At 32.2% G+C, this 27,321-nt stretch overlaps 1 protein-coding gene across 2 annotated transcripts in view; it reads left to right on the top strand.

Moving 5' to 3' along the window:
- The window catches only part of LOC129217207 (uncharacterized), a 91,758-nt gene that overhangs the window by 2,030 nt on the left and 62,407 nt on the right, over window positions 1–27,321 (top strand). Inside the window, exon 2 of one of the 2 annotated variants that reach the window (XM_054851476.1) lies at window positions 16,883–20,737. The exons of the other annotated variant lie outside the window; for it this stretch is intronic. Within the exon in view, the coding sequence (XP_054707451.1) occupies window positions 16,883–20,579 (3,697 nt within the window). The 3' untranslated portion in view covers window positions 20,580–20,737. Of the gene's footprint in view, window positions 1–16,882; window positions 20,738–27,321 lie in introns of those variants that run through there. 2 annotated transcript variants of the gene reach the window in all.

The following is a 27,321-nucleotide window of genomic DNA, read 5'->3' as shown; positions in this document are numbered from 1 at the left end:
CCTTCGGGCAATTTTTGGAGCAGTAAAAGAAAATGACACTTGGAGAAGTTTATATAACTTTGAAGTATACCGTAAATACCGACAACCCAACATCTTAAGAGTAATTAAAGCCAATAGAATCAGATGGCTGTGTATTTAGGCGTGCAGATCTAGACCCAGTTAAAAAGCTAACTTTTTCAAGGATTGAGGGTACAAGAAGGGGAAGACCAGCAAAAAGGTGGCTGGATAGTGTTGAGAAGGACCTTAAAATTTTGGGAGTGAACAAGTGGAGAAACCTGGCAACGTGTCATACCGCCTGGAGGAAGCAGACGGAGAAAGCCTTGGCCTGCACCAGGCTGTTGTGCTGATGAAGAAGAAGAATTAATTCAAGCAAGGATTTTGAAATAGCTTTTAGTTTTCGCTCTTTCTTTTGCTTTTGCGATAATTGGAAATTATCACGTGCCTCAAGTTTTTTGCTTGCGTAATTTTATTTTTTCTGGGAATATTGCTTTCTCCTTAAGTATGGGGAGGGGATCAGAATTCATTAGAAAAATATAAAAGAAAGTTTCGTGATGGCCACAACATACTTGTTTGCTATGTCAGGTGCTAAAATTCAAAGCTGATTCGCGGTGTTTCCCTTAAAATTTCACAGCTCCCTCCTCTAAAATTGAGCGGGTGGGCTTTTGAAGGGGCGTCTCCTCTCCGAAATTTTGATTTTATTCCCTGAATGTAAAACTGATCTATGCATCGAAAATAAGGGTTTCACAATTTTAAATCAGGTTACAAAAAAAAAATGACATTTTAAAATTTTACTGAAGGCAGAACATTCAAAATATTAGAATGTTATTTTTTTTATATACTAATTGAAATATTGTATTGTAATTTTGTCTTCATGCAAACGATAATTTTATTGAGGACTTGTTGCCTATTCATTATCTTAAAATTCTTATATTTGAGGTGATTTATAGAAAAAGAAAATATTTAGTGAGTTCGAAAAAAAAAGAATATTTTATTTTAATTCTCCTCTTATTACCACCAATTCATAATTGGGTTGGGGGCATCTATATTCAGATGATTTCATTTAAAATCTGTGTTCTTCTTGCTGTTAGTTTTCTTTTTGAAATGGACTCATGTGTGTGATATTCCTGAATCTATTAACTTTATGGGGAAATTGTATTACCACGGAAAAAATCAATGTTGATTATTTAATTGTTTGCTGGGAAACGTCCGTCCGTGAAGTGGGCTAACATAATATCAAAATGTTGGAAATTTTCAAACTAATCATCAAAATGATATCTAAAAGCTGAAAACATCAGCTTTAATAATTAAAAGGGAACTGATGTGATATACCCCACCCTTGGCGACTTTTTCCTGTTGGCGCCAAGAAAGCGTCGCCAAGAAAACTATGTATGACGACATATGTCATACATCGTTCTTAGCGATGCTTTTTTAGTGCCAACAGGAAAAAATCAGATAAAAAAACATGATCAAAGCACTTCAGAACACAATATATATAAAAACAACATAAAAGCACAACAAAAAACATCACAAATATATGCTTCAAAAATGTACAGGGCCGGGGTTTTTTGTAAACATATTAAAATACAATGAAATAAATTATTGTATTAATTACAAGTCGAAATTAATGCATTAATTTTTTTTTTCATAATTTCTCCGGGATACGAGCCCTCGGTCTCATAGTACTTTCGTAATGAGACCTCAGCTCGCCGGCCCTGCCTCGGTCTCATTACGAAAGTACTATGAGACCTCTGGCTCGCCAGGACCTCGCTCCGCTCGGTCTGTTATCCCTCCGACTGTTAATATACATTACAGTCGGAGTATGGTCACAGTTATGTATATTTTCATGGAAACACCCAAGGGTGGCTCCTTCCGTTCAGTGTACAATAATGACACAGTTTTAAGTGTGAAATATGCACCATTATTGTGGAAATTAAAAGATGACTCATTCATAAATTTCAATTGATATTTTTCAATAACACTGCAAACAGAACTCATTTTAAATTATAAAGCACAACTAAATTGACAGAAAAAAGTAACAATAAGAAGAATACTCTAAAATAAAATTTAAATTGAAACTTTATTTTAGAGTATTCAACTTAAAAATACTTCAAATTAAAATCCCCCTAAGAGCGGAACATATGTGCACCTACCTCCACGGACACACGTGCGAAAAGAATTAGTTCACATCTGTACTTCCCAGGTATATTTATTCTGCAGGGTTACTAGAGCTACCGAAAAAAGTTTTATCACCAACGTTGGCGATTTTCGAAATGAGCTAAAAATTCTATCCTCGCCAAGGGGGGGGGGGGGGTATATCACATCTGTACCATTAAAAGTCATACAAGTAGAGAAAAACTTTTAAAAGTGCCAATATGGCTCCAAAAAGGAAATTTGCTGCTAGTCCATGGTTTGGGGTTAAATGAACGCAAAAGGATTTAGAAAGTTATGCAGTATTTTAACTCGGATATTATCAAGAAATATCGGAACTAGTGATGTGCCAGATATCCCCACTGATATCTGAATGAAAAAGATCTGTAATCCATTACGATTTCAGTGGATCTACTACATTTTAAAATTTTCTTACATATTTGAAATTCTAAGTATCATTATGAAACACTGTTTGCACTTAAATTAGTTTTTATTTCTTATAGAAACTTTGAGATATGATTTCCACATTTAACCTTCCTACGAGGTTCAGATCTTTTTGACCCATTTCAAATTTGTTACTTTCTATACCTGATGTATTTCTTGGAATGTTTAAAAAATATTTTGTGACTTTGTTTTTATTGTCAGTGTAAGTATGCAGTTATGTGCAGTTTTTAAAAAATGTGATAGCTTTTTCCCAGTAAAAATATCACTTAAGTTGTTGGGGTCATTTTTGACCAATGTCGAATTCTAAAGAGTAGGAAGATAAACAATAGCATAACTTCAAATTTTCGGCCCTACCGCAAAATCTACTTTTGGGCCCCCCTACTAAAAATCGTATTAATCTACATTTTTAAGTTTTTCGGCCCCACAATTTTTATAAACTATATGTATTGTTTCAAACAATATGTGATTGTAAGCCATTTTTTCGTAATGTAATGGGAAAAGGTCAGTGACTCTCTTTCTGCAATTTTTCGATATTGAAGTTTGAAAAATGCAATTAAAAAACATCTTCAATGACATTAAAACTAAGGAAGGGGGAGGGGAGGTATCCCTGGAAATTTTTCGAAATTGAACTTCTAAAAATGTAATAGGCCACTTTTGATAAAGCTAGATGAATGGATGACAGAGGCGCCGACTTGCAAAAATTATTGGGGGGGGGGGACATCAGTGGGGGAGTTATGTAATCCCTTGGAGGTCCCCCCACCCCAAACAAAGGTCAGATTTTTGCACCTTGAAAATGCTATATTTTCTGGTGCATATGATTTTAACAAACAAACAGTATGTGACATGCCGTTTTTGAAGTAAAAATCTAAAAATTGGTTTACAAATTTTCTAGTTCAACTAAATCATGTCACTTGTCTTAGTAAGAGATTTTTTGTTCTATTTTATGGGGAGCCGTGCAGTGCTGTAGCTAGGCATTGATATAAGGTAGGACATTTGACTTGAATAGAAGGGCACTCCCCGAGATGCCGACTTAAAAAAATGGAGGATGGGGGAAACCGGGGGAGGGGGTCTTGCCGCGGGAAATTTTCTAAATTTGAGATGAAAAATAGTGAATTTTAAAGTTTTTTTAAAGTCCAGAAGAGTTCCTATTTTTTAGAGCTCGCTCCTTATTTTCCTACTTTTTCCTTTTTTTCCTACCTTTTCTTTCTTTGGTATAGCACTTCTAATTGTGCATTGATTCTTATTTTTACAATGCCACACCGATAATTTTCTGCATATTTCAATTTTGAAAAGCAACAGAAACAAGCGGATCCTGAACTTTTCATTGACTGACTACAGTAATTTCTGGAAGGAACGCCGCGGCATCTGCGTGTTTAAAAGTTCAATTTTCGTAAGTAACTTTTTTACCGTTGCTGCGTTTATTATTGACTTTTCTTTTTTCGCCCCGACTTCAGTCCTACAGTTTTAACAAAACAATAAAAAACTGGATACTGGCACATTCTGGTGCAGTTATATATTATTCATCCGTCAATTAGAAGCTTTAATTAAAGTTAACGTCCGACTGTTCAAAAAGTGCGGGGAAACGCCAAATTTCCTATTCACAAATTTTTCGTATAGATGATTACAAGGGAAATAGAGCTCTATTTAAACAGAAAGGCAATGTAAAAGGAACGTAAGGAAGGAAAAAAAATGAAAAACCTGTACGCTGTACATATTTTCTAGATGTTAGTACAAAATAAAAGCGACATATAACAGAAATTCGCAAAAACGGAACACTTCAAAAATAATAGCAGAAATTAACTTTTTTCATACATAAATATGATTATTGTTCATTCTAAATAGGAAATATGATTATAAAACTTATGAAATTTCAGTTTCGTTCCTTGCATAGAGTGTATTTGCAAAAAAAAAACTTGGCAAACCCTAGAATGGGCAAAAACGTTCCCGATTTTCGAAGAAAAATTGAAAACCAATTTAAATGCGAGATTCCATTTTTATTTCTTCACATTTTTAAAAGTTGGGGGGGGGGGGGATAGAGCCACGAGCAAATATGTTCTGTATTTCTTTTTAATGGGTATTTTCTAATCTGACATATCATAAATATAGAAGAGTTGCTCCCCCCCTCACTCTCAATCTCGTGAACAATTTCCGAATGAATATTTTTGTTGTATGGTGAGGATTGAGAGAAACTACATGCTTTCTCTTTTATGCACAGATAATCATTAGTAACTGATATTTTTCTTTGATAAAAATGTCATGTTTACCATGCATTGATTTTTCCTTTTTTTTCCGTGAAAAAATTTTTGGAAGAAGGAGGTAAAAAATCTTCAAACTTTTAAAACAATATTCTTTTTTATTTCTTGATTCAAATTAAAACTGGCTCTTCATTTTGATTTTCCTCCCCGGGGGGGGGGAGGGGGGGGGGCTAGCGAAGGATGTATACTGAATGCAAATTTTGTCTGAAAACAACAAAAACCACACAAACTTGTATAGTTAAGCATTAATTTTCTAAAACGAGGGAGGGGAGAAATTGACTCCACTGACTCTCCTAAATGACTGCTAAAAATATATAACACAATACAAACCCTTTAATTTACTTATTTCATTATTTATTTAGTTTAATAATTTTATTATAAATTTTATGTCCCATATTTAAGAACTAATTTTTTTTTAGTTCTGCATTTTAAGTCTTTTTCCTTTTTTTTTTCAAATTCAAACATCTGCCCCTGTTTATGCAAGAAAGCATGTCAGTTGCTGATTATTTTTAACTAAAACTAAATTAATATTTACTTTTCTTTTTGTATCGCAGTTTGTGACAACAGGAGCTGAAAGTGTTAGTATTTTCAAATGATAAAGTGATGCTCTCGAAGGAATGTTTTCGTTTTTGACAAAACAAATCTTTTACAAAAATGGATGTTTTGCACCAAAATATGAGTTTTATTATTATTATTTTGCGATCGCTATATATTGCATTTTATTCTTTCACACTTAAAATTTTTATTACTGTATTGTTGAAAGGTGTTTCTTTGTTTGAATTTTGTTTTCATATTTTTGTATTTAATATCTTTGTTTCCACCAGTTTATTTTTCATTCTGAAAATTGTCAGCTTGTTTCTTTCGTTTTGTTTTTATGACTCGGTCTTTCATTAAATCCCTTTAATACTTCAAAAGTACTGTTAGTTTATTTTTGGGAAAGTTTTAAATCAAAAATACTGTTAGTTTATTTTACATTAGAAATATAGTTTACGCTAAATTTGTTTCCTCTTGATGTGTGTTCCTATTTTTTCCTACTTTTCCTACTTTTTAAATTTTTAATTCCTTATTTCCTACTTTTCCCCCCCAAAAAACCACTTTGGGGTTTGAAAGTCATATAATCAACACTAGAACCCCGAAAACTCGACAAGCCTGACTCATATTTTTTGACTTTGAAATAAGAAATAAATATATACAAACACTTACAGTATTTTCGTAAAAAGGTAATTTAATTTACGCATGTCTTTTAAGACCAGTTGTTTTTTCATTAGTGATATCGGCTAACGTATTCGAGTGTAAACACAATCTCTCAATGTCTAGGTCCTTTTTGAAAAACTCAGTTGATTTTTTCAAATTTGTTTCACCTCTGTTTAAAAAAAGCAAGCACTGTTGTTGAATGCAATGACCTGTGTGAGAGTCCAGTTGATGTAAACCACACAATAATGCAAGATTGCACCATTTAACAAACCTCAATGTAAAGTGCATTGTAAGTGCACCTTTGGGATTTTGGGATGAGTTTAGAAAGCATAATATAATTAATAATTTTCTTGATTTATTAAGGGGGGGGGGGCTCTGCTCCCTCAAATATTTTTGAGGGGGGCTCGGGCCCCCTCAGGCCCCATGGAGTCAGCGCCACTGATGGATGAGGTTTGGAACTCTGTCCGGAGTTGTTTTGAATTTCCAAGGTAGCAATTTTAAGCCTTCTTGAGTGATGTTTATTTTTTAAAAAGAAAACAATTGGTTTTTCATTATGAAATTTTCGATATTGACACTTCGACCCTAATATTTTAATGTGTTTGCAATACACGCATCTTCGAGGCGTCTGTGACACCTGTAAAAATACTCTTAATGTTCTAGACTGAACTCGTACGTGGGGTATTTTTTCCACTTTGTTTGGTCAATAGTGATTGAATTTACTAATTATAAAAAGAAGAAAATAGTAATAAAAGATGAAAATAAAAAAGCAATCAATTTTCATAGCCTCGAATTATTTTATGTTTTACATTGTCATTTTATCGATTATACTTTATATTTGTTTTCTTACTTATTTATTCGCTTTTATTTTTAAATTTAAATTTACTTTTCTATTAATTCCGTTCTTGAGTTAGGGAACATACATATGCACATACAGACGTCACGAGACAACTCTTTTTAATTAACTCGGTAATTGTCAAAATGAATATTTCGGGCGTCTATACGTTCTTAGGTAGGTATGTGTGTTAGGATGGAACGAAAAAAAAAGTTTTTGATTTTCAATTTGCCGTAGTGCGGAAAAGTTGCCTTTTCATGCAAACAAGATGTAAAAAAAATATGAAAAATATTGAAGGACGTCTTGAGGTGCCGCAAAGAGCATAAAGTTTTGCAAAATTGCAATTTTTGCTACATTTTAAATTTAAAAAAAAAAATTCAAATTTATCTTTATGCTTCAAATGCTGTCGAAAAGCAATTTTTATGCTCAACAGGCCACACAATAACTTATTTTAGTTGTTCGGATTATGTCTTGAGGTGCCGCAAGAGCAAAGTAAGTTTCTCAAAAACGCACTTTTTGCCGAATGCACTGGCATCTAAGAGCTTGAGTCATTGCAGCAGCGGATGTTTAAATGGGGCGGGGATGGTCAGCAGTGATTTGTGTGTGTGGGGCCAAGTTCAGATCAGGTGTCATATTCTTAGTCGAGTTGAGTTAGTGAGTAGCATAAAATTACTTTAGTTTTTAAGATACTTCATTGTTGTGAGTTGCAATGGCTCAGTCTAAACAAGTGCAAACGAGACAAACATCAGAATGTCCTATTTTTGAAATCTTTAGTGATTCAATGAAGTTTTACTACCTGCTTATGAAGATGTAATGAAATGCTAACTGTTTTATTAGACAGGGCCTAAAAAGTGCGGCTGGAAAAGATCTTTCTGTAAGTGGAATATATATGACTTTTTAGTTTCCAAAATAGATTACATTTGGTCAAGAGCTTCTTTGAGACAACAGGTATAGAAGCCTAATGGAATCTTCGATGGTACAACAAAAGAATCAAACGAATTTAAAGACAAAATAGGTCAACAGCTGGAAACCTGTTCTAATCTTCCTGTGATCACTTCCTTACCTATTGAAAGTAACATTCTTTTTGAGAACATACAGGACATAAGTACCGATCACAAATATGTATTGGATATGTGTGTCACTATATCAAGTGGGACTTGCTCACTAGATTTATCTTCAAGGAACCTAGGAAAACTTCCCCACTCCAGATGACTTACATTTGCAAACCGTATATTTCGATTGTACGTGGCAACTAAAAATCCGACTGAAAATCTCAAGACTCTGACTCAGTACATTGTTAAAGTGTAATAAAGTATAGTTTCCTTTATATGGGCGTGGCATTTCGCTAAAATTGTTTGAAACAAATAATAATACTGAAATATATATTAATAGCAATCATTATTCATTCATACATTTTCAAGAAAGGATCCATTTCTTGTACGGATCAAGTGGGCAATGCGTATGCTCCTGTGTGGTTTAACATCAAGTTAAAACCTTCTCGTACATTCTCGGCTCTAAACATTTATTTGAACGTATCTTACATTCACGATATCTCTCTCATGATTTTAAGAACATTATAGACCGGGTTATATAAAGAAATGGGTATTTTGATGCAACAGAAAATCTCCATTTGGCTATGTTATGCAAAGAGCGTAGAAATGTAAGAGAACTTGGATTACGACGTGTGTTGAATGCAAGAACACAAAGTAGAGGCGGGGTTAAGAAGTTTAAAGTTCAACAAATAATTTTTGCTGCCAAAGATTACATCGATTTGATCTTATGGGTTGAAAATGAAATAACCGAACCCCCCTTGGTAAAACATTTGTCTAGTGAATCCCTCAAAGTGAAACTTGTAACCCCTTAGCGGCTCTTAAAAAGTATGGTTCAGTTGCAGGTCACGAAAAATTGACTCAAGAGTTATTTGGAAGAAAGAGTTATTTGGTTGAAAAAAAAAAAAAACACTTTAATGTGTCAAAGAAGTAGACACAAACATCATAAAGGTTTAACTATTTATTTACAATCATTAAGAATACTTTGAATGTTAAAAATGGAATTGTTAATGTCTTTTATAGTGTACTAGTGATACCCGCACGGCTTTGCACGTTGTAGAAAAAATAAAAGGTCATTTGGTTTGATTCTATATTTACAAATAATGTAAGAAGAATTTTTCGCCAATTGGCTTGCCCATGGTACGGTTCCACGTTATGACAACTTGGTAATTTACTCGCCCATCTTATAATTTTGCTCGGGTAAATGTGATTATAATTGGAATAGAAAAAGAACAAAATCGAACTTTCGAAAAATCGCTTCAAGGTACACTCCCCCCATGCTACAAACTAACTTTTTGCCAAATTCCATGAAAATCGGCCGAACGGTCTCACAGAGATCCAGACAGAGATCTAGATCTCCAGACAGCCTTTCAGCTTTATTATTCGTAAAGATTATGATTTTTTAAAAACTGTATTTTGTAATTAGTATTTTTTTTCCTAATGTAATGCTTAAAAAATGTATTTACTGCCATATTTTGTGCCGTTACATACAGCAGGAAAGCATAAAAAGGAATTTCATTGTTAAATGGAAATTTCGATTATTATCAAACTTTAAGCTCGTTGCGGCACCTAAAGATGTTGTAGTAAAGCAATGAAATTTCTTCTGCTTCTTTTTAAACTTAAATGACACCTTTTCCCCTCTACGGCAAACCAAAAAAATTGAAAAAAAAATTTAAGGTCATTTTCATTCCACCCTAATGTGCGTGTGGTCGGGTCGAAAAAAAACTCAACATTCATTCGGGGGTTAGCAAAAAGGAAATTAAGGTCGATTTTTGAGTGAAAATTTTTTTGTGAATATAATACTTCCTTTTTTGTAAAAGGAAGTAATACATCGAAAAAGAATGTAAGTATATTTCAGTTTAGTGTTTGATTTATCATACTAAAAATTAAAATCACTTATGTTTTTCTACCTGCATCTATAGCATAAAAAATTCTTAGAAAATGAGGGGTAGGGTCAGGTGGGGTGGAATGGGTATAAAAACAGGTATTTTTGAAATTATTTTCAATAACTGAGTTTTTTCATAAATGCATCGGCAATGCACTTCACATATTTACAGTTATTACTTACTAGTGGGTTCCAAGTGTAACAGAGGGTTCATCCGATATAGGTTTTGCTTCAAAGAAACACATAAAACTTTCTAAGACGAAAAAAAAAATACAGATAAAACTCATTTTAAAGAACAACTAGCTGCCTCGCCCGGCTTTGCACTGTCTACCTCAAAAATAAAAGTTATGTTTACTTATGTGTGTTCAACAATCAGGCTTGAACGAAAAAAATGAACAATCAAAAAAATTTTGCCGCAAATTGTGGAAAAATAACCAAAAAGAAAACATTTTAAATCCCCCGATTACATAAAAAGTCTTTAAAACTAAAGCCAGAATTTTAATTGTTCATATTCAAGAAAAAAATGGCAACAAATCTTTCTTCTCAATGATTTTCTTTGCGCTACAAATTTTAATAAAAGTATTGTTATGGAGATTTGAGATGAATCACTGAATAATAATTTAAATGGAGGAAAGCCTTCGAAAAATAGGGATTTTATGTCGAAATCTAAGTGTCATAATTAAGTTTTTAATTGATGTCTCCGTCTCCGCGAATTATTATCAAAGGATTATCTTAAATAGCCAAACGCAAAGACAGGAAGATTACAAATCCATTGATACCTGGTTCGATGGTCGGTTCAATGTCGTTAGGGAGAAGTGACTTGGACATAGACACATACATACATGTGCTCAGTCTTTAATAAATGTAAGATGCTTAATAAATTGATCTAAAACTGAAATTACATTCTCATTTAACCTCCATAATTGAATTAAATGTGTATGAAACAGAGGGGACAAAAAATGTCAAAACTATTTGACAAGCACTATAATTTATGTATAAGTCTGTGAATTGGAGCAGCTCTTTAAAAAAATACTTGGTATTTTTTTCTGAATCAGAATGTGTCAAAGTAATTAATATCATCCATAGAAATGTTTAAATCAAAACCTGAATCTATATAAATGAAAATTTGGAGTATAACGGGACATGAGACGTAACAGAGGGGAAGCTTACGAAATGGTACTGCATTACAACAAAATATCAGTCAAAAATGATTTTGTTGTTTAAAATTGGGGTAGGGTAGCAGGTTATGATATGTGACATCTGAACACATGTTTCATCATTATCAGGGGTGTCCACCAGTGTGGGGGGGGGGGGGGCGCATTGGTCTATGCTGTGCCATTGAAACTTTAAATCAAAGTTAAGTGTAAAAACATGAATTTATTTCACTTTTTTCACAAAAAGAAATTAATATAAGGGTTAAATAATCTACTGAACAATATAATTTATACGTGAAATACTGCCCTGGCTAATGGGTGGTAATGTACTGAATAATATAATAATTTATAATTTCATTGCACAATTAAAGATATAATGTCCACTATTATTGAGGAATGACTTAGCTTTTTGATCTTTTCTGCTTCCCTCTCCATTTCCTCATTGTTGGGGAAGGTGAAAAAAATCCCCATCAAAGACTTAAAAAACTTTACAAAAACATCATTTGTAATAGATGGTTTGTAATTATTTTGTAATAGGTAGGATTAGCAAGAACCCGTCTCTAACTACTCAGAGCTTTCCTGCTGATTCTACCTGCTACAAATGATGTGACTGATGCTTCCGCTTCAAGGTCATCCACCATCTCTTTGTTGTAAACATGTGTGAGGAAAAATCATATCAAAATAGAAAAATAGTAACTAAATTCCATTGTCAAAATTTCTTTATGACTAAAACTCTATAAATAAGTCCGTTATGTTGGGCACAAATTACAACAAAAATTGTATGCAAGTGTTTCTTAGTTTGCAATGAACCAATTCTTCAGTTAAAGGAAATAGAATTACACAATCAGGCCCGACGAGAGGCTATGTCAGCTTAGTCAAAAACGAGGACTTCACTTGGGGGAGGGGAACTGACACAAAAAGAATGGAACGAATGAAAGAAAAAAAAGGAGAGGGGACTCCAAAGAGAAAATGTAAAGATTAAGTAAAATTTACTCTTTTGGTATTTACTGTAGTGCCACTTATATAGAGTTAATTGTTTTCTAGTAAGCAGTTTTGATTTTTTTTTCTCCCTCCCCTTTTTTTCTTATTTTTTCCCTTTTCTTATTTTCCTTTCTTTTCTCCCCCCCCCTTTTTTCTTTTTTTGAGGAGTAGAAGGGGCCTGGCGACATAACTGATTAGGGGCCCACCTTGGCTCTCTGAGGCCCTGTACGCAATGAATCTATTTGTATCTAATAATTTAATTTTCTTTCATTGAAAAAAGCAATTTGATGTAACTCCAAATGACATTTAAAAAAAATTTTTAATAGAAATTTGTACTTAATAACTTAAGATTTCTTTTTTTAGCAGTATTTAGCACGAAGATAAATACTTAACAATAAAACAACACTTTATACTTTAAAAATAATTACATTTCATTAATTTTATTTATCTATAACGCTGAATCGACGAGTTAAAAAAACCAGTAACTCCAAGGTTTTGACAAAAGACATGACTGGTTTTCATACGTATGGAATAGTTTGTAATGCTGACTTTTATGGAAAAAAATTTTTTTTTTTGGTTACTGAGAGAAAAACTTACGATTTGATTCAATTTCTTTTTATACACAGTACACACCAAAAAATGTACAAAAAACAATCGGAGTTTCCTTTGGTTTATGATCTGAAAATCTGATGATCTGAAAAAATTAATATAACTTGAGAAACTTTTCTCTCAATACCAATTGTATTATTGGCAAAGACACTATTATATTTAGCAGCATTTCAATCAACTGAAGTATTATCCCATTTGAATTCATGTTTCTTGCTTTGAAGCATAAATTTTGATCTGACTGTTTCATCACAAAGAATCTGAAACTAAATTGATTTAAAATCATCCCATCCGGCTTAAATCTAGCACAGGATGGCGACAGATCAGGGAAAGCAGGGAGATCAGGGAAAAGTCAGGGAAATATCAGGGAATTTTGAAAAGATAACAAAAAATCAGGGAAAATTGATTTTATGAAGAAAAAAATTTTTTTTTTCCTTTACCAAATTAAGTACTCTAATTCCCTACGCATTTCTCGCCAATTATCTGTTCAAAAAAAAAAGTAAAATGAATGAGGTGCGATTATACATTGCTGCATATTTGTGCATCTTTTTTCCTCAACGTCGAAGTATTGAATCTTACTTATTAACCACAGGATGAACTTTCTCAGATTGCTTCTGTGTCTGTTAGGTTGTTTATTTTACCTAGCTTGAAATTTCCTTTTACGCTTTCAATGCTACGTAAAATAAACAACCATACAGGCAAAGAGGATGCCTTCATTAATGCCTTAGCTACTTTGCCTTTATTCCCCTGTCTCGAAGTAATTAGCGTACTGTAATCACGATTTTAAGAAGAAATCGTTGGTTTTAGAATTAATACTATAAATGCTTAAAAGATATTACTTCTTTGCATTTTTAATTTAATTGCTAAAATTAAACTTTCAATAAAAAAAACTTTGTTTTTTGCCGTTATACTATTTGTTGTCACCGCAGATTATAAAGGTTTTCTTTTCTTCAGACTTAAGTGATTCTTTAAGTTTATAACCAAGTTGTATTCTTCTTTTATATATTCTGAAATTAACTAATTTTTTTTCCCTTGCATTTCAAAGTTGTTTGTTACAAAAGCAATCTAAGATTTTTTTTCGTTACATACTGAAATCATTTGAAATAGAGTTAACTTGTGTACTTAAGTAAATATCTTAATTTTTTTATTGTTAAAATGTTGTATTCATTCATTAAAACCTATGTTCTTGATTAGAGAAAAGCTCCTTATGAATGGATGTCAAATGGTTTCATCTGTTTTGCATAAAGATGTCAATTAGTTATATAAGAATATCTGCATTACTTCTATTCTTTCACTATTACTTGTTATTCTTGCAACAATTATTATACGGTTTAAAAACTTAGTTCAAAATAATTTCAATTACTTTTTAGTTCTATCATAAATACACATGTTTTTAAGAGTAATTTTAAAGTTTCTTAAAATTCTTATGCTAAGTGGTTTCTGGAAGTAAAGTTTTTTTTAATTTTCTGTAATCTTTCCATGTAGAGAAAAATTTAATATACTTTTTTGTATGCTTTGTTTTTTCCCAAAAAATTGACTTTATGTTTTTTTCAACAATTTTATTAAAAAAGTAGCATTTTTAAAAAATACGGGGCGTGTTTTTAAAGTAAGTTCCGTTTTTATATAAAAAAGGAACGAGTACAGATAGAGCTAAGTAATTTAGTGCACAAAAATCTACCACCCTTACGCTATTTTTCGACATTGCTCCCGTGATTTTCCAAGCATTTGTCATAGCGTGGTACAGGTTTTTGTATACCTATTCGTACAAAGTTACCGCCCGTTTAGTCAACCATGAGGACTCTTACAGGGCTTTGGCTGGGGCGTTTTTGAACATCCTCTGGTCTGCCCTCACCTCGCTCGCAGCATCTTTCATTTGTTTCGGCATCTAAAGTCTTTCCAATGTGGTCTGTGGCACAACAGCAATAATGAGCTCAGACAACATGTTATCCCATGGCTGACTACACAGGTGGCAATTTTCTATGAATAGGTATACAAAAACCTGTACCACCCTATGACAAATGTTTGGAAAATCACGGGAGCAATGTCAAAAAATAGCGTAAGGATGGTAGATTTTTGTGCAATAAATTTCTATGCTCTATCTGTACTCGTTCTTTTTTTATATCAAAACGGAACTTACTTTAAAAATACGCCTCGTATATCTTTAGTTCAACAACTTTACACAACTTAAAACCTTTTAAATACTGCATTTTATACAAACATACAATGGATTTCTAGTAGAGCAAAGAAAGAAAACTATTATCATTGGTAACGTAAATCAGGGAAATTTGGTGAACTTAATCGGGGAAATCAGGGAAAAGTCAGGGAACTTTTTTTCACAGTTCCTGTCGCCACCCTGTAGCAGTGACTAAAATTAAAATTTTTTAGAGGAGGGAATACTCCAATCTGTGCTTTATATGTGATCACACGTTTAAGAGGGGCTGGGGATCACTTTTAGTTTTGTGCATTTTCCAACTCCGAAAATTTAAATTTTGATCCAATATATACTGTCAACCCTGCTTAATCGGGTAATGGACATACAAATACCCTGCTTATATGAATAAAACCTCCTGGAACCGAATATTTCCCCATGGACACAATGTTAAAGATCCCAGCTTAATCGAATAATTTCCCCGGATAATCGAATAATATTAATCACCTTTAGCAAATATTTTCGTTGAGAAAAATTTCGAATAAGTTAGAAAGAAATTAAGTAAGAACAATTATTGTCGTTGAAGGCGAGAAAAGCAAAATTCATATTCCATCAAAACGTTTCCACTGTTCTTTTAAATTTCTTTTGCTTTTTGTCATTAAAAAAAGGGGGGGGGGGGAGGGCAGTCGATAATTAAATTAAATAACACAAATAAGTGTACACATTTTAGACAATGATAAATTGATAAGTATTAAATGTATGATACGGTAGAGGAGGAGGGGAAAAAAGGTGTCATAAAAGTGTTCCCAATCGATTTTGAGCTAGCTTTCCTTTTTATGGAATTTTTCAAAAAATAACCTACTGAAAAAAAAAATAAAAAATTGCCAAAACAGATTTCATAACTCAATTTGTAGGTTACTGCTTACAATTTCCATATGTACTTGAAATGTATTGTACTAATTATTGAACTATTTTGTTGTTTATTTAGCTTATTTCAAAACCTTTTTAACAATAACATTAAATATTTCGTTTATATAGCTGTCGATTTATTATTAGTATTATGTTTTAAGACACATGTTATCAATTTAGAAAGGTCCCTGCTTAATCAAATACCCCCGCTTTATCGAATAATATTTCTTGGAACCGATAATATTTGATTAAGCTAGGTCGACAGTACTTATTTTTAGAAACATACAAATTTATTTATTATGTTAGTATTTTTTAAAATTTTGTCGAATTTTTTTGCACAACCCATTAAAACTCTCGTTTGATTGAAAGTTCGTATATTAGGGAAGTTTTAGGTATAAGTTTTAAATCTTAGTTTTAATTCTTATCTTTTCTTTAAAATTATAACTCAAATGCTCATGTGTACCTAATTTTTAACTATTTTAATTATGTCCTTGTTTGTTAAATGTAATATTAATCCTACTTTTCTTTGAAATTGTCGTACTTTTTTGTGAAAGTTTCTTACTTTGTCTACTTTTTGACATTGAAAATCTGCTATGACCCCTTACAATGTTATTTATTAAACTTAAGTGTGTGCTGCATATTTAAGATATAGGCACCTGCACTGCATTGTATATTTTATAAAATTATTCCTTTATTTTCTGATTGAAGTATTCTAAAACCAAATTTAAAAATTCACACTTTAAATTTGTTAAATTTAAGACTTGGAGTTTGGCTAAGCCTTTTAAAACTTGACTAATTTGTCTGCCAGCAATTTAAAATCCATAGGGCGAGTCCTGAAGAAGTTTATGGTTTAGACAAGATTTTGTTTGCAAGTAGACCGCAGAAGCGACAGGTTCTTTGTCATTTGTAGCCGCAATGCATTTAAGAAAGTGGCAGAATGTTTTTTATTTGTTAGTCGGAATTTCTATATCTGAAGAAGTATTGCTAGAATTCACTCAAAACTTAGTACATACAAATTAACCTAAATGGAAATAGCTCACCCCCTGTGGAAACATTATGGGGAAAATGTATTGGATAATTGAAATGTTCTCTCTTGCATGTTTTTAGGATGATTATTATTTTTAACATTGAAATACATCTGACTAAATTTAAACTGATTTATGCAAAGATTGTAAACAAAGCCTTTGTTAAGGAACATACCATTATTAATGCTGTTTATAAAAAGTATGTTTGTTAAAATATATGTAAAAGTATTCTTTTTGTGTTTTTGTTTTAGGTTGGAAGGCTCAAAAAAAATGATTCCAAAGAAGCAATTCAAAGAAAAAGAGCTTAATTGCAAGCGGCTAAGAGTTCTTCTGAACAGAATTTCTGATGATATATTTCGAAAGTGTCTCACTGATAGCATTGATCTAAATCATGCAACGGCACAATTTTCAGTTGCTCCAAGTGTTCAGGAAAAAAGTGCTGACTGCAGCCAACATGAACTGTTTATCGATGAAAATTTGAATCGAGGTCCAACTACTGATTCGAATGTTATTTCTAGATCCACAGGTATATATTGTGACAAAAGTAGTAAAGAGCAAGTGAATTTCTTGGTTGATTTGGAAGTTACTCTGTTATCTAAAGATACCCATATCGAAGCAGATACTAATTGCTACGTTTCTGAAGATGAAAATAATGAAGTTCATCAAATGAATGTTAAGAGAAGTACATTTTGGGATCAAGCTATTACTGAGAAGGATATACATACATCAAAAGTACAAAGCAACAGTCTTAAAACTCGAAGTCCCAAAATAAAATCTCGAACAATCAGTAAAACCAAAAAAATACGTCCAAACCAGGCGAGCAGAGTACCTGCTCTGAAAGACTTCAAAATTGTGTGTGAAAGACTTCCCCATGATCTTTATCAAATTTATTCTAAACAACTCTGTGTTCAAAAGGTCTTGGAAAGCAAAGATATTGCTTGTAAGTCTCAAAATGTTCAACATCAAGTTACTTCCGCCAATTGTGATAAAAAAAACCAAAGTGATAAACCAGCAAAAAGCATTCCCGAGGCAAATTTGATAAAAAACATTGATTACAAGAAAAATTTGAAGTCGAACATCAAAGTTCAGTCAAAACCATGCAGTCATGTGAGCAAAGCGCTGACTGATATGAAAACACATCTTAAAGTTTGCTCAAAAAAGACCGAAAGAAAGGAATCTAATAACATGTGTGAAGTAGCTATTCCACCGGGAAAAAAAACTAAATTATCAAAGAGTACTGATTTGAAAAACATGGAAGTGAAACCCGTCCTAAAGAGACAATCTTGTGACGAAAGATCTGCACAAAAAATTGAGAAAGTTTCAGATAAACTTCATCCTTCTGTAAAAACTTCAGAAGTACAATTTAAAAAATTGAAAAAAGAATTAAGTTCTAATAATGTGGCTTTTGGTAATCTTCAAAATGGAAGTAAAATATCTTCGAAGAAAAATGTAAAATCTGATTCTCTCAGAAAAAAATGTAAATACTGTAGAAAGCGAGAAAAATACAAATTTATAAATGAAATGAATTTCGAAGAAGGAATGAAAGATGCAACTAAAGAACTTTCTATTCATGAAACTGTTTCAGATATCCAAAATATGGTTGCAAAAGATTCCCACCCAAGTTCAGAAAATGCATCATACTCGCAGAATGTTGCATTTGAGGAACTTGAAAAATCTGACATGTTTTCGATTGATAAAAGCAACAATCCTTCAGATGTGATGATAAATTGTAGAGAATTGAAGCAAAAGTGTAAATGCCATCATCTTTCAAAATCTAAATTAAAGGTCAAAAGAAAAGAAAAGGTGTCATTAAAAAAACAAGTTGGAGCTTTGAAAGCAAATAAATGCACTACTGACACTTCAAGCATCTTGCCTCTCAATAATAGCATTTCCTTAGAAAACGTGCCTTCAAAAACACACATTTCTTCTGCGAAAGCTTTACCAAGCACAGAGAAGTTAAAAATATGCAAGATGAAAACTGTTTCTAAGAATTGCATTAAAAAAAGTGAAGGCAACATGATTAAAGGAAAAAAGAAGGGAGATGTTAAGAAGAGTTACAAAGGTGCAAAACTTATTGAAAAATTCTCGAAGCTAAATCGTATCGAAAAGAAAAAACAACAGTGCAGCAAAAAAGCCTCTCACAAAAATGTTTCACAGTCTGATGATGCAACTACTAATGGTAATAGTTGTTTGCCATTAGTATCACAAAATTTAAACTTTGAAACCTCAAATAAAGTACCTTTCATTAGTAACATTTCTTTAGAAAACATGTTTTCAGAAACAGTCATTTCTTCTGTCAAAGCTTTGCCTGGCACACGGAACTTGAAAACAGACAAAATGAAAAACGTTTCCAAGAATTGCGTACAAAAAAGGGGAGGTAACATAAAAAGAAAGAAAAGGGAAATAATTAATAAAGGTTACCATTGTGTAAATCATTTTGAAAAGTTTTCACAACTGAATTGTATCAAAAACAAAAAGAGTCGGTGCAGCAAAAAAACTTGTGATGAAAATGTTTTAGAGTCTGGAGATGCAATTAATTCTCGTACAAATTGTTTGCCATTAGTATCGCAAAATTTAAAATTCGGTAAAACTAATTCTTTTAATAAAATTGCGGGTAAAAATAAGAAATCTTTTAACTGTGTTTACTCTCCTAAAGAATCTAAAACTGCTATGCTATTAAAACGAAAATTAGAAAATCGGATGAATAAACTTGCTAAGACGGGAGCTAGTTCCAAATCTTTTCAACGGTTTGAAAATATGACTGCAATTCAATTTATTTCTTTTTTATCACAGCACAAAAAGTTAGCATTATATTTCTCTAAAATTTTAAATAAAAGTTTTGTGATGCGAAATCCTTTAAACTCGGGTGCAAAAGTTGTATTGCATGGCTCAAATGTGGAAAAGCAAAATTCATCAGCCAATAAACTAATAAAGGATGTTTCTGACTGTCAAAACAGCCCATCTTCAAGCAAGACATTGAGAGTTGTGCTTTCTCGACTTTCAGATAGCCATTTTAATTTCTATAATAATGCAAAATTTGCCAATACTACAAGCTGTAAAGAAACTGAATCTTTGAAAAATGAAGACAAAATTTTATTAACCCCTACCAAATCTTTGTTGAAAAAGGACAATAATTGTAAAAGTCCAGTTTCCAAAAAAGTGACTTTTAATCTTGATATTAAAGATAATGAAGATTCATTTTATTTGTCATCCAGTACAAATGACATCCGTACTGATGATGTATGTGCACAGATTGACTCATCAGTTTTAAAGATTGACGGTTTTGGAATAAAACCTGTTCAAGTTGTGCTTAAACCAATTAATATTGACACTAACTTGTACACTGTGAAAAAAAGAAATCTTGCTAGTTTGGAACAGCCTGGAGATGGAACAGTTTCCTGTTTGGAACAGGTTAATTCGCCTGTGACAGCTATGTTCAGTAAACCAAATATTTCGAATATTGAAAAAATACCTTTTAGTAGGGAAAGAGAAAGGAATTTAAATTCAGTTCATGAATGGGAGAAACAAATTTCTCCCGTTTCCTCCAAAGAACTTCTGCAATCATTGAATGAAAGTGATTTGCCTAGTGGAATAATTTTACCCAATTCAAGTTCTGATGAAAATGTAATAGTTGACAGCAATAGCTTGTGTAATCAGCTTGTGGAACTAGATGCAGTTGGTGCATGCGTGAATGAAGTTCTTGATGCAATTTCCATAAGCCAAAAGGAGAATGTGGAAAATAATAAAGAGAAGAAAAGAAAAACTGAATCTAAAAGATTTTTGAAAAAATATACTTCATTGAAGTATCAGTTAGGTTTTTTACAATTAGTAAAAAAGAATAGGATTCAACATGCATTGCGTTTACGCCAAAGAGGAGTTGGTTTAAAAAAGAAGCCAAAAAAGTGTGATAAAGATAGTGTAGATTGTTCCATGAATAAAATAGCATAATAACCTTATGTGCAATTGATATCACGTTACAGTTTAAAGAAGTACAACCCAGCATTAACAGAACATTTTCTTGAAGCATGTTTTAATCCGTATTTTGTATTTTGAACAGATTACTTAATTCTGTTGCTGTGCTCTATTGATTAGCAGTGTTTACAATGACGTACTTTATTAGATACCAAGTGAAGAAGTGCCCAATTTTAATGCAGTATTGCAGTATATAGTAGTATATAATGTTTTAGGTTTCAAGCTGAAAATATTGCACTTGCGTAGAAAAAATGTGAGAATCTTCTTTTACTTCCGGAAATTGTGCAATAGTTTTATTTTCTAGAGATTAGTATTGAAAAATTGTTGATCAAAGATAAAAGATCTTTTGATTTACTCTAACTACACATGTTTCTATATTTTTTATGTATATCTCTACTGCTTGCCTCCTCCCCCCCTGAAATAAAATGCATGCCACTTCTAAGTGGCTAGGGAAGTTTGTGAAAGTATCTATGGAATGTGAAGAAATTAATTATAATTATTTATAAGCAACTAACTTTCAGAATCAGCTCTCAAGAAAACACTATTTGTAAGAAACTTGAAATTTCGTAGCTTTTTAAAGTAATTAAAAAAAAAAATGTCAGTGTATTTTTTTGTTTAACGCATTTAAAACTTTATTTTATCAGTACATAGTGTGTAGTTATTTTCTATTGTTATAAATGTTTTCTTTTTATTTATTAGTATTCTCAATGTTCAGCATTGTATTTTTGTTGGTGTTTTGCGTGCTTTCTCATTGTAGCATATCGGAGTATATTAAAATACAAATGTCAATATATTGCTATTCAGTGGCAATTAAGCAGTAAAAAAAAACGCTTTTGCTTGAGCCAGTAGTTCTGCTCTAAATTTTATTGCTTTTTTTAACTCTTGAAGAAAACTTGAAGAATAAAAGTAATTAATTATAATATTTATAATGTTTAAAGTTCTATTTAAATTTAGTTATTCATTTGCATCGGAATCTGGAATTGAGGAACAATATGTTATACATTCTGAATGCTACTTACAAATATTGCATTATAAAGGGAAAATTTCTTACACATGTATATAAATGTATATATACATATATTTAATTAGAAATATTTACAGGTTTAATTTGTATGCTGTATCCAGGGGCGTGCACAGAAATTTTGGGGCCCGTCACAAATGACTTTCCCGAGCCCCCCCCCTCCATATTGTTTGCCCCTATATTTCACGCCTAGTTAAAATATTGTGCCCCTTTTAGGCTCGGGCACGGGCCAACAGGTGTCCCCCCTCCCTGTGCACGCCCCTGGCTGCAGCATCAATATATCATCGCCTAAGAGCAACAGTAAGATATCTTCGTGTTATTTCTGGGATTAGATATCTTACTGTTACCCTGAGGCGACGATATATCTCATTTGGAAGAGGCAATGACGGAGTTTCTTTTTTGCTTTGAAATATGAGATCTACCTTAACATTATTTTATTTAAAATTTTTGTTTTAATGAGAATTATGTTTAATTTTGTTCTTTATCATATACATTACATGAAGAAGATTAAAATTCAAGAGTGCATGTTTAAAGGTTTTTGAATCGTTAAAAAGAAGTTTGAAGTTTAATGCAAAGAAAATTTCAGTTGAGAAGGTTGCACCTTGATGTAACACGTGTATAAACTCAAAACTGCAAACATTTAATTTTATATAAGTTTTTATATGTGACTCATGTCATGCAAGTACTTTTTGTAACTTTCAACATGAAGCTTGATGCTGGCACCTTTAAATCACTAGTCGCACATCATTTTCTTCAATGTTTCTTTATCCATTTTAACAAGAACTGATTTTTAATGGATTTATTTTAGTTTGTTCTGATAATGGCAGTCGTTCTCGTTTGAAATTAAAAGCAAAATTTGCATTTTTTTTGTAGGCTTGATAATGGCTTTAAATATATGAAGAAAAATGTAATTTATTTGAACAATTAACTACCAGTTTTGTTTTAAACTAATGCAACATCATATCCTATTCGTAACCAGTTCCATAAGAAAATATATAATCTAGGTGGCGTTCGGATTGAATAGGCTCTACTGTAATACTTAATTAGCAATATGTATGTTTTTCACGGTTTCTCCTACTTTTCGCCGACATGAAGTTTCGTCCCCCTGTTTTTCAGTTTCTACCTTACCTTTATGTTCGAGAGGGGAGGAAATTTTAAACGTCGGCAAAAGTAGAGTAAAACTTTTTAACATACAATTGTATAGTTCAGTTTGACAATCAACAAATTGCTCTCCACTTAAGAATTCTGATGTATTTTCAGTGGGGAAGAAATTTTTAGATAAAATCTTCGAATCAGAACAACAGTAAGATATCTGAGTGTTATTTCTGGGATTAGATATCTTATTGTTGTTCTGAAGTGGCGAAATGTTGATTACTATTTCCAAAGGCAAAGCTGTTTTCCAAATGGTGGAAAAGAAATACTAAAATTATAATTTTGTATTTTTTCTTTATTTGTACTTGATATTGAGTTAGTGATTGATCACACGGCCAGTTATCTGTGTACACTACTTTCAAGTCGTTGTCGTAAACTAGCTGCTGTGGTGCTAGCATTTTGTTTATTAATTTCATATTTGTGATGTCTTCGTATTTCGATATTTTGCCTTTCTTTTATGCAATTTTTCAAAAATGTTATGGTATTTTGTGTCTTTTGATATTCAGAAGTTTTCTACTTAAAGAGCTACACGCATTTTCGTATTTTTAAAGTGTTGTGTTGGAATGAAAAATATAAATTGAATTTTATTGCGATAAAATAAAAAAAAAATGTTTTCAATGAACGCAATGTTCTGTTATGATTAATTTCTGCTATTTTATTTTATTATTTTTTTTCTTTTAAAAAAGATGTTTCATAAATATAGTATTTTTCTTCTGTGTGATAAATATTGTTAACAAGTTAACTACTTTGAAAACGAACTTAATTAAACTATGCAACATAGTTTCTTAAAATTGTTTTTTTGACTGATTAAAGATATTCATCGAATGATGTTATGTAATATATTGTTACAGGTCCGGTGCAACTTCAAACTTTCTTTAAATGACGACACAATTCTTGAGAAAACACAGGAGATTTATTTACAATTATGTACAAGAAATATCGTTAACAACTGCTGAATTAACCATAGCAATTAGGCAAATATCAATTAACACCGTAAACTCAACGGTAAAAGACGTATTTACAATCAAAATACGCTATAACACACCGCGAAGCGCATCGAGAAATGAAACTCCACAGTTAGAAACAAACCAACTAACTTTCCCATTCACAAGACGCCCGGCGTTTTATACCATGCGAAGAAATATGTAGAAAATCCTACAAATTTCTCATATCTTCTTTTTTATTCCATTCACAAACCTTATCGTTCAGAAATGGGGGGGGGGGGTGACCGTATACTTCAGTCGAATGTTAGGGGCGTTGTTTGTACATTACAAGAAACTATTTACAGGTTACGATACTAAGATAATTTTAGATGAAAGATAATGGAATGAACGCCAAATTTAGCTAGATTACAACAAATTAATCACAAAAATAATTACTATTTACCGAATTTGTAACAATGAAAATTGTCACTTGGAATGAAGTTTGCTTAGCCAGCAACTACGAGCATGTTTTATTTCCCAGTTTATTCCTCATTTTTGTCTCGTTCAATTTTCCTCAAGTTTCGGGGGATGCAATAATCATAAGATTTTTTTTAAAAAATAGTAAGCACTTTTCATAATGCACTCAAAAAGACAAAATAACATTCCTGGGTAAGAAAGGACAATTTCAGTACTCCTGTAGTTTTCAATTATTCCAAGAAAATGACATTACAAACGAAGAAAAGTGCGGTTCAAGACATAATTTCTTATCATTATCTTGTTTTCAATAATAAATTTGAGTGTTGAAACATGCTTATTTTTCTTAATGGGAAACTTTGGTTTAAAATAATAGAGCAGCACTTTTCTTCGTTTGTGGTGTCATTCTCTTGGAATAATTGAAAACTACAGTAGTACTGAAATTGTCCTTTCTGACCCAGAAAAGTTATTTTGTCTTTTTGAGTGCATTATGAAAAGTACTTAGTATTTCCAAAAAAATTCTGTTATTTTTCTCTTTTTAGTGTAAATGTATTTCAGGAATGGAATAATGTTACCATCACACGAAAAGTTACCGTATTTTTTCATGTAAATGCTCCATATTAAAAGAAGAAAATATATATACGTATCTTAAACTTTAAGCAATTAGCGCTAAAAAATTAATCCTTGTTTCTCTCTAGGATTTATTTGTGTCCTAATTTAATTAGAACCATTTAAATATTAAAGGTTTCTCAAACTAATTTGTTTCACAACATACAAGTTACTCGTGATAAAGATCCAACTATAAAATAGCAATATCTTCAACAACAGTAAAAAAAAAAAAAAAAAAAAAAAAAACTTTTTTCATTTTGGACTAGAATGATATTTTGCAATACCATAGGTCATTTTTTCCCGTTTAATTTCATTTTGAGTATCATTCTTCTTCTATCTCTTGGTAAAGTTTTGTTTTACTTTCGTTTTTAAACCTTCAAATATTTAAAAAATACTGGTGTGAATTTTTATTACGATAATTTAAATCTTTTTCATTTTAACTTTTCTTTCATTTGAAGCACAATTCGGCAGTTCATGTATTCCTCCCCCCCCCAAGTTGCTGTAATATGTTGATATTTTGATAATTGTTTTAAAATAATTTTAAAAAATGTTCTTCACATTTTGACTAAAAAAACATGTCAGTAGCCCCTATGAAGCTATCATGGTCATTTATTTATTCTTTTTTCAAACTGGGGCTAGCGATGCGTTTCTGTTATGTGCTGAATGCCTTTTTTTTCATCAAAAAATGCTGGAAACCTATATTTCGGAGGCAGTTAGGTTGTCTTTTAATATCGGTTTTTCAGATATAAACAATGTTTTAACTTTAGTTTTTAAACTATCGTTTTCTTTTAAAATTTTACAAAAAAAAAACTGATATTTTTATTCATTTGTTCATTTTTCTTTTTATTTTTCCTATTTTTTTGCGTGACTAAAATATTTTTGGCAGCCCCTTCCATGAAAAACTGAAGGGGTACTTCACCCTTAAAACACCCGCCCATAGCGAGAGACCTATCAATAATTCTCTGTTTTTTAAAATGATTTTTAAGTCTTGCAATTAGTCAAAATTACAGAAAAAACTAACTTCTTTTACTTCATACTGTAACGGATTCGGTGCGACTTCCACTTTCTTGAAATAAAGCAAAGTTCTTGATAAAAACACAGAAGCTTTATTTACACTATGTACAGGAGAAATCGTTAACTGCTAAAATAATCATCAGCAATTAAGCAAATATCACTCAACACCGTAAACTCAACGGTTACACACGTATTTACTTCCAAATACGAAAACAACACAGCGAAATGCCTCGCTATAAACAGAGCTAATACACACTCTCAGTACAAATTCTCAATCGAAACTCAACTGTTTATCACGCGGGACGCCTTTCTAAACATCGAAAGAAATCTCTCAAATATTCCAAACGCTTCTGGAAAATAGTAGACCGTTATCAAATTTTATCAATGAACAAAAAAAGAAATAGGGGTAGGGGATCGTATACTTTAGCCGAATGAAAAGGGGTTGTATATTCATTACGGGAATCTATTTACAGGTTACGTTACTACAATAATTACTATTTACAGAATTTGTAACATTGCCCCCTTCCTAAGGACTGCACGTCCCGGGCAGTACAATCCCCAGAAAGGGTGCAAACTTCTATCACAAGTTCACAAATACACACATTAAATAATAACCAATAATGCATAGGAAACACAATAATAACAAGAAATATTACTAAACATTAAAAGCAAAAAAAAAAATATCTACAACTTTTATGTTATCAACCATGGTTGTTTACGTAATACTCATGAACTATGGCCATAGTATGGGGCTAACCGATCATAATGTACAACCCTAGGTTTTGCATTAGGTGGTTTTTGGATCCTCACTACGACGTCATTTAGTCGGTTAAGGACTTTGTAGGGTCCATCCCAATGCGACTGCAATTTGGGTGACAGACCTCTCCGTCGGATGGGATTCCATAACCAAACCTTGTCGCCTTCGTTGAATTCATGTCCAGTAGACCTTGTGTCGTATCGGGTCTTCATCTTCTCCGCCGCGATGTTGATCCGCTCTCGTGCGAAGTTATGAACGTCTTCCAACCGGGCCTGGAGATCATGGATATATTGTGCATTCATGAGGAGAAGACACTTCGGAACGCCTTCCCGAAAGCAGAGCTAATTTTAACGCGGGGGTGATCGCTACCGCTTGTAATTGAGACAACCCTAATTTTGGCGGGCATTTAAATTTGCGAAAATGTCTTTGTGTTCTTTCCTTTCGTTTCTAGCTTCGCGTAATTGTCGTCTACATGGAATCTTTACCTTTTAAACTGAAAATTTTAAAACTATAAATATTGTATTTACAAAAAAAAGTAAGGTATTTTGTTTTCCAAATGAAATATTTCTATTAAGGATAGGCTTTCTGAATTTTAAATGATATCCTTTTAAACGCTAACGTTCTATATTCGAAATTGCAAGTGCGCTGATGAAAAAAAAGGGAGGGGGGGGGGATAGGAAAATTCCATTGCCACACAGGCTGTGCCATTGAAATGCTTAAGTGTTGCGTTCTTTTTAAAGACTTAGTATCTCTATCACCCTCTCTCTT

The sequence above is a fragment of the Uloborus diversus genome, chromosome 2 (genome assembly GCF_026930045.1).
Source record: "Uloborus diversus isolate 005 chromosome 2, Udiv.v.3.1, whole genome shotgun sequence".
Lineage (NCBI taxonomy): Eukaryota > Metazoa > Arthropoda > Arachnida > Araneae > Uloboridae > Uloborus > Uloborus diversus.
The sequence above is the reverse complement of the archived record's forward strand: the minus strand, read 5'-3'. Positions and strand labels throughout refer to the sequence as shown.